The sequence below is a fragment of the Gracilinanus agilis genome, chromosome 4, assembly GCF_016433145.1.
Source record: "Gracilinanus agilis isolate LMUSP501 chromosome 4, AgileGrace, whole genome shotgun sequence".
NCBI lineage: Eukaryota > Metazoa > Chordata > Mammalia > Didelphimorphia > Didelphidae > Gracilinanus > Gracilinanus agilis.
In genome coordinates this window covers 125,990,557-126,002,249 of record NC_058133.1, presented here as the reverse complement: position 1 = coordinate 126,002,249, position 11,693 = coordinate 125,990,557, and the positions used below count along the sequence as shown (strand labels likewise).

The 11,693-nt window shown below is 33.4% G+C and overlaps 1 protein-coding gene across 1 annotated transcript in view; it reads right to left on the bottom strand.

Moving 5' to 3' along the window:
- Positions 1 to 9,607: 9,607 nt before the first annotated feature.
- The window catches only part of RRP15 (ribosomal RNA processing 15 homolog), a 46,964-nt gene continuing 44,878 nt past the window's right edge, over positions 9,608 to 11,693 (bottom strand). The window contains exon 5 of the mRNA XM_044671670.1: positions 9,608 to 10,310. Coding sequence (XP_044527605.1) covers positions 10,194 to 10,310 — 117 coding nt within the window. The 3' untranslated portion in view covers positions 9,608 to 10,193. The remainder of the gene's footprint in view (positions 10,311 to 11,693) is intronic.

Here is an 11,693-nt window from a genome sequence, read left to right as displayed (position 1 = left end):
CAACACTATTCAAAGTGTCCTACTATTCCCACAGTGTCCTCAGAAGTTATTATTATTATTTTACCATTCAAGTGGTAGTTCTGCTTTTTTTGTTCAAGAGCACTGGACTTGAGAGTCAGGAAGACCTGAGATCAAAACCTTTCTTAAATAGAAGATTTGTGACCTTGAGTAAATCACTCAAATCCTCACAATTTTCTCATCTGCAAAATGAGGGGCTTGGACATGAAAGGCTCCAAAATCTCCCCTAGCAATGATCATGATTTTGTCATCTGTCAGGATATCTCAGTGGAATCTTAAGGCCCCAGAATGTACCTTTCTCCCTATTCCGTTATTTCTCTCCGGTACTACCTCTCAGTAACCCATGATCAAAATTTTTGATTTAGAAGGCAAGAAAACATAATCAAATAAAACTCATTTTAGTTACCAAGTCCCATCCATTGTCTCTGCAATCTTTCAAATTCCTTCTCTTTTTATTTCTATTGCTACAAACCAGGTACCAAACTTCATTATTACTTTTCTGAATTACAAATCTGTACTTCTAGTCCCTTTCTTGTTCAATTTTTCCCTCATATTACCAACAGAATTCCTAATGAATAGATTTGTTTAGGTCAATCTGCTTAAAGCTCTTCAAACGCCCCCTTCTGCCTATCAAGTCAAAATTCTTTAGCCACATATTCAAGGCCATCCACAACCTGAAGCCCCTCTTCCTACCTTCCTAGCTGTCAGACACTCCAAATCACCATAGATGGCATCATCCTTCAGTCAATTTTAGATTACTAATCTTTATGTATATTAACTAAATTCAAATAATTATCAAACATTTGTGTTCAATACACTGCAAAGGATTATAGGACTATAAAGACAAAAAAAAAATGAAAGTTTTTGTGCCTAAGCTGTTATTGGGGGATACATGTATAGAAAATGAGGTAATTTAAGAGGAAAATAAGAGTACTCATAAGCAGTTGGGATTCAGTGATTAAGAGCACTGGGCATGGAGTCAGGAGGACCCGAGTTCAAACCCAATCTCAGGCAAGTTGCATAATCTCTGATTGCCTGATGAGAGAATCCACTGGAGAAGGAAATGGTGAACCACTACAGTGACCTTGCCAAGAAAACTATGAATAGCTGTGGTCTATGGGTTCACAGAGTCCAACACAACTGAACAATAACCGGGTACTAGATGGGATGGGGGGGAATCATTTGTAAAGGTTTCACAGGAGATACTTTGATTCTTGAATCTACACTGATTCTTGAAGAAAGTCAAGGATGCTGAAGGCAAGATCACTTTTCTGGCTCCCTCTTTGCTAATGCCATTCTCTACACCTAGAAAGTGCTTTCCTCTATCTCCACTTTAAATAATCCCATCCTTCAAGGCTCACCTCAAGTATCACATCTTTTGTGGTTATTTTCCAAAAGCTTAATATATATTTCCCCACTTTAATGGAAATATATTTGTCATTATGGTTGTTGTATTATACACCATTATATAAGTTATATGTAGGTTATATCCCCCTTTTTAAAACCATATCTTGTCTTAAAACTGATACTGTATAGGCAATGGGGGTTCAGTGACTTGCCCAGGGTCACACAGCTAAGAAGTGTCTGAGACCAAATTTGAACCCAAGATCATCCATCTCTAGTCACCTAGCTATTCCCAGGTCATATCCACTTAACAGACTGCCCACTCCATAAAACTGTAGGGACTAATGTCTTAATTATCTTTGGGTCTCCCCTAGGGTCTTATAGTACTTGTACATAGGTAATTTAAAAATGGCTGTCAAAAGAATGAATTTTCCTTTCCCATTTTTAATTACAAGTAATTATGCCAAGCATAAAACCAATATCTACCTACAAGCCAGTATCTGCTACTGTATCTCCATCTTATCAAGCACTAAGCATTGAAGGTGAAAAAAAAGTATATGTGATATTCAACTACCAAAAACAAAGTAAAGTCAAAAGCAGCTTTAATTAAATTGTCTTTTAGTTATTCAATTTAATGACTTAAGGAATCATATATGTATGTATGTATGTAACTATGTAACTATATCTATCTATCTATCTATCTATCTATCCATCCATCCATCCATCCATCCATCCATCCATCCATCCACACACGTTGTTTTTCCCTCCAAACCTTAGACTTGCCTTTTCAAGTTGACTGCTAAGTGGTCTCTTGTTCAGTCAGGAATTTCTTCCTTCTCTTATTACCCAACCATCCACATATTGACAAAAATATAAATTTAATACTGAATCTATAATTTATTTCACAACTAAATACATAAAATCAATTTCCCTCTTACTTAAAGGAAAATATTGGTGTGGTTAGTCTATCTAGTTACAAACCAAGGACAAAATTCACCCTGAATCCTAAGATGAGGATGCAATTTTACTTGCAACATATTAAGGGGTCAAATATTTATATTTGTAAATATTTATATTTATATTACAAATATTTATAAATATTATACAAAACCATATATCACTTAGAAAAGTTCCTGAAATTGTATTTGGTTTTATTCACTGCTTCAGCCACTGCTGTGTCTGGCTGTTTCACTGCAGTTTTGAGAGTTGAGGTCAATCCATTGCTTCTATCAATTCCACGCTGGGCGATGAATTGACTTAAGGCCAAATTCTGGTTCTGCAAGAGCAAAGAGGCAACCCCCAAGCAGCTCAAGGATGGATCAACAGCTGCAGAGGCCACCCACGCATTGGGACACAGCTTTCAGCTGTCTCTCCATTCAGAACTCCAGTTGGTCCTGACCCCATACAAATTTGGTGTTCCCGCTTTGATATTTATGAACCGATTACATTAGAAATGCAGTGTAATGATCCAGGGGTTAGAGAAAATGTTATTTATACAAATGTGGTTAACACCTCATCACTTTAAGCTGGATAAGTTAATATTGCTCATTGTGCTTCTTGTTTTCTGGGGTTTCTCTTGCCCCAATATGTAACCCACATTTGTATTCCCTGTATGATATAAAGTGTGATGGACAGAGTGGAGCTGTTAGACAACTTGAGACACATAACTGAGCCAGCCTCTCAAAAGACCTAAATAACTATCTGTTGGTTCATATTCAACATGGGAATCCAGTGGCTTGGAAGGTAGTCCAGAAATCAGAGTCCATTATTCTATTGTATGGTAGCTCCCATTTACATTGTTTCTAGGAATAATCTACCTTTTCTGATGGAATAGAGAATATTTTAAGTTTGCCAAAGTTTCCTGGAGGATGCAGAAGAAAGATAACATTTAAATAAACTTCTAAGGTTCTTCTGGCTCTAATCTGTACCACATAGAAACAATGAATCCTAAAGTCTGAAAATTAAAAAACAATTAGCAAAAATTTTACCCTCTCCTTTTGACATAAATGGTAGAAGAGACCATAAATGTTAATACAAATGATAAAAGTTGCACCATTTAAAAAAAAAATTTGTGTCCCGAAACTTCTTAAGGGTTAAAAATCTTAAGAGGCACAAAATCTTATGTTTTGCTACCTAAAAAAAGTTTCTAACTGTATTTTTTCCATCATTTTTTTTTAATAGATACATATTAACCCTGTGAAGTAAGCAGTACAAATAGTATCCTCAATTTGAAGTTGCAGAAACTACTTCAGAAAGGTTAGATTTTCTGCTTTGGGTAGTAGCATGTTGAGTAAAATGTTGAGGCCTGGTGTCTCATGTTCCTAAGTCTAGTGCTCGTTCCATCATTCAGAGCCTAAAATCAAAACTGTGTACATAAGCAAATAATTTAAATGTATTTTAGCGCCTTAAAACTTTGTAATTCCATTAAACTTACTCTGACTATATGGGATGAAAATCAAATTTAAGAAAAAAAAAAAGAACATATGCCACAGATAAGGTAAGTGAACATTCATGATGCTTATTGAGTTACTACATCAGGAGAAATTAAGTAGGGAAAGAGTGGCAAAAGATGGATGAATTGGATAAAAGAATTCCAACAAAGACAAAGCACAAAGAAAGCAATCCTTTGTATTCTGATTCAGTCTATATCCGATGAAGAAAAAGTATTTAAAAATATACTTTTATTTCTTGGTCTTTGGGTCAAGGACCACCTTGGAGTGTGGTCAGGAGGAAAAACCTCAACCGAAAAGTATAAAAAAGAAAAAATCTATTTTTTAAGAGTTTCTTTAAAGGTATTGTTCCTAACTGTTACCAATACCTGAATGCTTCACCAAATTGAATTGAATAGGAAAATCATTCAATCTCCAGAAAAAAACACAAGATGCCAACTACTGCCTCCTGCAGCAATGATTTACATAAAATGTGGAGTGAAGAGAGGCAGAGGAGATACAAGACTAGAAATAGGCCATAATTCACTGATAGAAGGCTGAGGTTAGAACTAAATGCAATGATTTTTTGTGATTTTAAGATAGAACAAATTCTCTAGTTTAAAAAAAAGTTAAATGTTTTATGCTGCTAAAACATATAATTCTCAATCTTACTGTCTTGCTTTACTTTAAGAAGCTAAAATATCATTCACTTAAGAATCTTCAGAACATTCGATTTCCAAAGCTGGCTGGAGACATGCCGATTCGAATTTTGACTTCAGAAAAGCTCAACTGTCTTGCAGCAAAATATAACAGATTTTAAGATCAAGAGTAAAACTCACAGGGCTTACCTTTGCCTTGAATAGTCAGTAAGATTCATCTACCCAGCTGGCCATAATTCAGACTCCTGTTTTCTTGGGGAGGGAATGAGAGAGCTTTTTGTAGGCACAGAATGGTTCTCTCTTCAGTTTCAAAATTTAGTCTTACTGCCAATTCACCTCAAATAGTCTCTCATAATATCTGCAGGCCCTAAACTATTCCTCTACCTATAACTGACATGCAATATAGGGACATGTGTCAATCATACTGACCATTAAAATAGGATGAAGCAGAAAGTGAATGCTATATGTTTAATTAAGAATATTCCCCAAAGTAAGGCTAACATATGTATAAAAGGTTGCTACATGTCATACTTAAGTCATTCTAGTCCATGACAATCTGCTGTCTCCTGGTAACCCTGGTTCAAGTATAGGGCAAACCCCATTATAACCAATATGATTCCAACAAAAATCTCCCTTAAAGAACAAAAAAAACTTTCCAAGTTCCATGAGATGGTCTGTTGTTTATTCCATGTAGTCTTTGACATAATGAACTGCAGTAGAAATTAAGACTTAGGTCAGGAGACTTTTTTTTTTTTAAAGCAATTTAAATTGTGGTTAATGACTGAAAAAGAAATGAAAAGGTTCATTTTGGTCTTTATACGAGCAGTATGATGTAGTGTAGAGAACATTAAACTTTGGGTCAGAGGGCCTGGATTGGCCTCCCTGCTCTGCCACCTAAAAACTGTGACCTTGGTTGGGCAAGTGACCTAATGTCTCTGGATCTGAGTTTCTTCATCTGTAAACTGAAAGAGTTAGAGAGATGCCCTCTGAGGTCTTTTCCAGTTCTAAATCTATGATCTTGTGAAAATAATTTTCTTTTCTTCATCAGCACAGAGAAGTCTTCATGAAGAAAATTCCTTCACCAGGACATTTCAGTAAGTGAACTGCACAGGGTCATGCTGCCAGGATGTGTTCACAGCTGAGTTTCTGAAGTCACATCTTTCTGACTTTGAGACCAAGGGCCTCTGAAAATACTAACATACCAGAATGTTACTAGACCCCTTCTATGATAAAAAAAAAAAATAGATTCACCTCTTAACTGTGCAGTGAAACATTTACATATGCTTCAAACAAGAGACTAGGAAAGACTGTGAGGGGCTGTACCTATGCCAACATTTAAAAGAGTGAAAAGTAATTTTTTTTTTTAAATTTTATTTTAAACCCTTAACTTCTGTGTATTGACTCATAGGTGGAAGAGTGGTAAGGGTAGGTAATGGGGGTCAAGTGACTTGCCCAGGGTCACACAGCTGGGAAGTGTCTGAGGCCGGATTTGAACCTAGGACCTCCCATCTCTAAGCCTGGCTCTCAATCCACTGAGCTACCTAGCTGCCCCTGTGAAAAGTAATTTTAAAAGCTTTGTGAAACAATGACTTTTCAGTAGGGTTAATTGATGCAAATATAGCAAATCATAATCAATGTTTTAAGTTTTCCATGCAAGAAATATTAATATTAAATATATTTTCTGGCCCATGTAGAATTAGAAAGAACTTAATTTAATGTTTGCTAATTAGAAATGTTATTATAGCCAATATTAAAGGTCAAACAGTTGACATTCAATGAAATTTTTAATTTGTATTTGGGAGGCTTCCATTTTCAGTGACAGATCCTGTTATAAGGTACCATTGAGGGTCTAGACGGTAATCTTAATATATTTATATAAATATATACATATATATAAAATACATATTACATATGCAGGCATATATATGTGTGTGTATGTATATACACACATACACATGCATATGTGTATTTCCCATTAACTTTTGCAAATGATCTGGGGGGAAGATTACCTCATTGAAGGTCTTATTTCCAAACTCCATCTGGGCTAGACTCCTATCTGTGAGTAGAGAACAATTACAATGCAAATTTGTTCTTACTTTCCACAAAGGGTGGATCAGTTAAGAGGATGAGTAGGGATCCAAATTAGCTAAGTCTTAGAAAATAAACCCAAGTCCATTTCACTCAAAACATGACTAAATTTCAACAAAATTCTTGGTACCAATATTTAGAAAGAAAAATTTCATAATGAGGAAATTAATATATAGAGGGTAAAAATACATATGATTAAAATATGTATTTAGGTTGGTCAATGCCTTTTCTGATTATCCATAAATTTTAGCCCAATCTTCTCAACTTAGATACTTAAATTTTTGATTAACTTTGGACATATGTACTAATCTGAGGAATCTGAAATTAAAATTCAGTAATCCAGTATTTCTAACTATTCTGTTAAGTTTATGTCTTGATGGGGAACTAGAGATGGTCCAAGACCTATACATTTAATCTATATAGAGATTTTCCAATATGGAAACTGTCTATTAATGAAACTAGGCAACTTATTAGTAACTCCAAGTCTTAGAGAGATGCTTAAGGCACTAGAAGTTAAGTGACTTGCCCAAAGTCACATAAGTAACTAGTTCCATAGCAGAGATAGGGTCACTATGCTATACTTCCTCTAAATCTATGACTAGACAGGCTGCCACACTAGACAGTCAAAATGACTTGCTTGAAACATATTTCATGTCCAAAAAAAGCATTATTATTACTTAGACTAAGGAGTTATTGCTCTACCAGTAAGCTAAAATCAGTCAACTAACACTGAATGCTGAGAATGTTTCCCTGTAAATATATAGGTAACAGAATAAGAATATACCTATCCTGAAAGTATGGTTACTATTTCCTCTTGCTTTGTAACAACAAAATGAATCAGCCTCTACCAACATATTGACCTAAACATATACATAGAACTTTTAGTTCTAATATTATGATATTAAGATGAATAAATGACAATGATAATCTGCCACTGAAATGCAAGAATTAAATTGGATTTATAAAAGGTATATAAAGCATTAGAGGTAACTTAAGTATATCCTATAGAAAAAAAGAAATGCTGCCATTCCACCTTTTCCTCCCAACCATGAATAATGACTGAACTGGAATTACTAGCAGATAAACTTTTGAGGCATGGATATAGATGGGAATACGTAAAAAAGTCTATAGCTTTCCATTCCATAACAGGTGATCTTTCTATTTAATCTAACAAATACAGAAAACTTTCAAGGTAAAAACTGCCTATATATTTCATGTGTGTTTCGCCCAAGAAAAGTCTATTTTACTTAGTAGAGTTTCTATTTAAGTAGCAGATCAATTCTCCATTTAAAAAGGTAATTAAGGGGCAGTAGGGTAGTATAGTAGATAAAGCACCTTGGTTTAGTGTTAGGAAGTCCTGGATTCAAATTTGATCTTAGATACTTTCTGTGTGATCCTGAGTAAATCACTTAACTCCAACTGCCCAGCCCTTACTGTTCCTCTGTCTTAGAATCAATACTTAGTATCAATTCTAATACAGAAAGTAAAGTTTAAAAAAGGTATTTAAGAACCTAGACAATCCCGACATCAAAGTAGAGTCTATCCTCCTCTAGATTTCCAAGGATTAAGATCTGCTTCAAATATGAAGGAACAAAATTTCCAAATAGTAATCCACTCCCCTGTTTATGGATTGCACAGCTTGTGTCACTTCTAAAAAGGGAACAAGTTCTCGAATAGGGACATATCCCTTCAAAACAGGTTTTTGTTGAACAAGAAATTAAAGCTCACCAGTTTCTGGCACGTTAATGTGGTTTTCAACAATACTTGCTAGGGCTGCGCTTACTGTAAGAACTTAATGGCAAGAGAAACTATGAACTTAAAAGAATTGAAACAGACTAATTAAAAATAAAAATAAAAACTTCTGGGTGTCACAAGGAATGTGACACATAATCAACTATATCATGTTAACTTTTAGTAGGACCTCATAATTTTGCTTATTGAATTCTAATTATATAATTATGACAGTATATTTGCTTATGCTACACTAACAAGATACCAGTTCAACAATTTAATGATATATTAAGTGATCAGAAGTTAGGATTAATGAATTTTGAGCTTTGCTAGTTTAGCCACTTGAATTCTGGGTGTGTATGTTACTTTATGATAATAAATATCAAGACAAGTGCTAATGTGTCTTTAGATATCTAATATCTTTAACACTCAAATGAGCTTGAAAAAGTAAACATTTCTGCTATTAGCTCTGAGGTTTGTTTTTTTTTTTTTTTTTGAAAGATTAGGCTACAGTATATGCCAGATGCAAGTATGTGTTATAGATAACAAAGGAACTATTCTTAGTGGGCAATGATAGAGAATGGGATAGATCTTAAAAACTTGACCAAAGTTGTTAAGTATTTCATTAAGGAATTTTGAATCCTGTGACTTAATTTCTTTTTTTTAAAAAGTTGGTTGTGATGGTAAACAAACCATCACAAACTCTCAAACCATTCATGAAGTTCAATCTTCCATAAAAGCTAATAATGCAGAAGAGTAATTACTGCAAATTACACTCATGTATTGTGCTGTTTATCAAAAAGGAAAGTTATGAGCTTTAATTTTAATAATTTAGCATTACTATCCTATTTTAGCCCTACATTTGTTACCTATAAGTCAATTTCATATATTTTCAAACCACATAGATCAAGCCTTACTTAACATCTTCCATCACTGATAAATACCTGATAGTTAATATCAACCAAATTACTAATTTTTGCAGGTAATTACACCAACATTCTAGTTTTATATACATATAAAACTAGAATAAATGTACACTTTATAAGCCAAATCTACCCTCCCTTCCTCCAAAACCAAACCAGATTAAGGTAAAAAAAAAAAAAGAGCAGCATTACCAATACCCAAACCAAAAACCACCACCTACTCCCTACCCTTCAAAACATTATGTGATTTTTTTTTTTGAAAAATGAAACAATGGGAGTCCTGTCTCCAAACTGATTTCATGTTTAAAATAAACCTACAAAATAATATGAAAAAGAATCTCTGACTTGCAGGTTTGTAATTTTTTTTTTAATTAAATTTCCATGGCTCTCAAATTGAATCACTCAAAGCCAGAACCACAGTTCTAACTTTATGTTTTATTACCTATATTTTTTTCTTAGTTCTTCTAAAAGAAAAATGATACTGAATCTAAAAGGCATCTATAAATCAAAATAAGCATAGACATACTAAATTTTTACAATCACAGAATTTATGTAGTAAATATTTTTTTGAATAACATATACAATTAAATATTGGTCATCTTCATTACCAAAAAGTAGTGATATTTTTAGATGAATTATTAATTTAAAATTCAAGAATAACAAATTAACATTAAAACTTATCATGAACTTGGCAAAATATGCCAAGAGGCACAGTTTTGTTTTTAATATATAAAATGTTTTGGGGAAATGCTAAAAAGTTAATAATGGTTTTGGAAAATAGTTTTGGATTTTGATGTAGACTTAAAAAAAAAAGTCAAAGGACAATTTTAAAGTTGGTGAAAAATAAAGGCAGTCTGTTGTTTTCTCTTCAAACTAACAACTGCATTACCACCTCCATATAACAAAGCTCATTTAGATGATGAACAATTTACTCTGGAAAAATAAATTTATCAAGTATTCCAATTTCTAAATGTTGTTATTTATCAGTCACTTCTGGAGTTTCATTCTGTGTTATCAGGTCCATCACTCTCCTTGTCCCAGTCTTTCATTGTTGCTCCCATCATAAAATCATCACGCAATATGTTCCAGCCTGAGCCTTGCTCTGATTTCTCGTTAGCCTAAAAAGAAAAAAAGAATCAGAACTAAAAATGCAATTAAACCCAAACCACAAAACAAACTCTACTCTACCTTAGTTTTTACAACAGAAGTATAACGAAGACAAATTGTTGAAATTTACTTTATTTGTATCCTCTGATCACATGTGAAAAGAATAAAAAGAAGCTATATCCTAGTAAAACTTATTTTAATAATCCAATAAAAGACAGATGGAAACAAAACTCTTATTTTTCATGAATTAAAGAGTCAGACCTAGTAATGGCATCCTTTATTAGACTCTTTTTTGGCAACCAAAAGAGACTCATGATATCATTTATTAACCCTCTGGGTGCTAATTCACTAAAAAAAAAAAATTGCTGGCACATTATTTAAACAGAAGTATGAAGTTAATAAAGTCTTTTTAAATCTACTCCACATTAAACATTTTACATATTTTTTTGACTTATGAATTACATCTCCTTTTGTAAATTATAACCTTCACTACCTGAGCCAAACATATAACTATATGAAACAAAGCTGTTTTTAAAGGGATTTGGGGGGAGGTGTCACATTTTTAAAAAAATATTCAGCACCTCAATATTGGTATATCTCAAACTTGTTTCTGCTCAATGCTGAACTCTGAAATTACATCAATCTGAGATGAATGACAATATATGAAATAAGGACAATTTCTCATTTTCTTTCTACCATTCAAATGATACCTTATTACAGAGGCCAAGAAATCAGAAGAGGGACCATTTCATGATACAACAGTACCACCTTGTGGTGCTATTTATGAAATACAATTTATCAAGAATTTGGTAAAAAGAAAGCTATATAGGTTATGCTATATTAGGTACAAATTTGAAAGATTTTTCTAGGAATGTAAATATATATATATATTAGATATGGAGAGAGAGAGAAAGAGTGCTCTCTTAATTGGTACAACTTTTTACCCAAAGAAGTTAGTAAACAATTTTTTTCCAGGCAATTATATAAATGGGGTTTCACATGTACTAACATGTTTAATTTTAAATTTGTAAATGTAGGAGATGCCATTTGACATCTGACAAAAATAAAGAAGAGACAATGGTAAATAAGAAAAAACCCAGATTAACTCTTTTACATACTCTTCCTATGTCAAAGTCAAAGATACACATCAATGAAGTAGAACATTAAATGATTTAAAAGAGATATTTGTTTTTCCAAATACAAATTTTCTGAAACCAAATATGAAAATACCGAATGGCAGATAGACATTCCTGTAATCAAAGTGGTAGAGAGGGCAAGCCTTAAGAGTTTAAGAAGGTCTGGATTCAACAAACATGGTGGCTCACTGAGCAACTCATAACTTTTCACAGTGTCTACATGCAATTTTCTGAAAACAAATTTCATAAATCAGTACT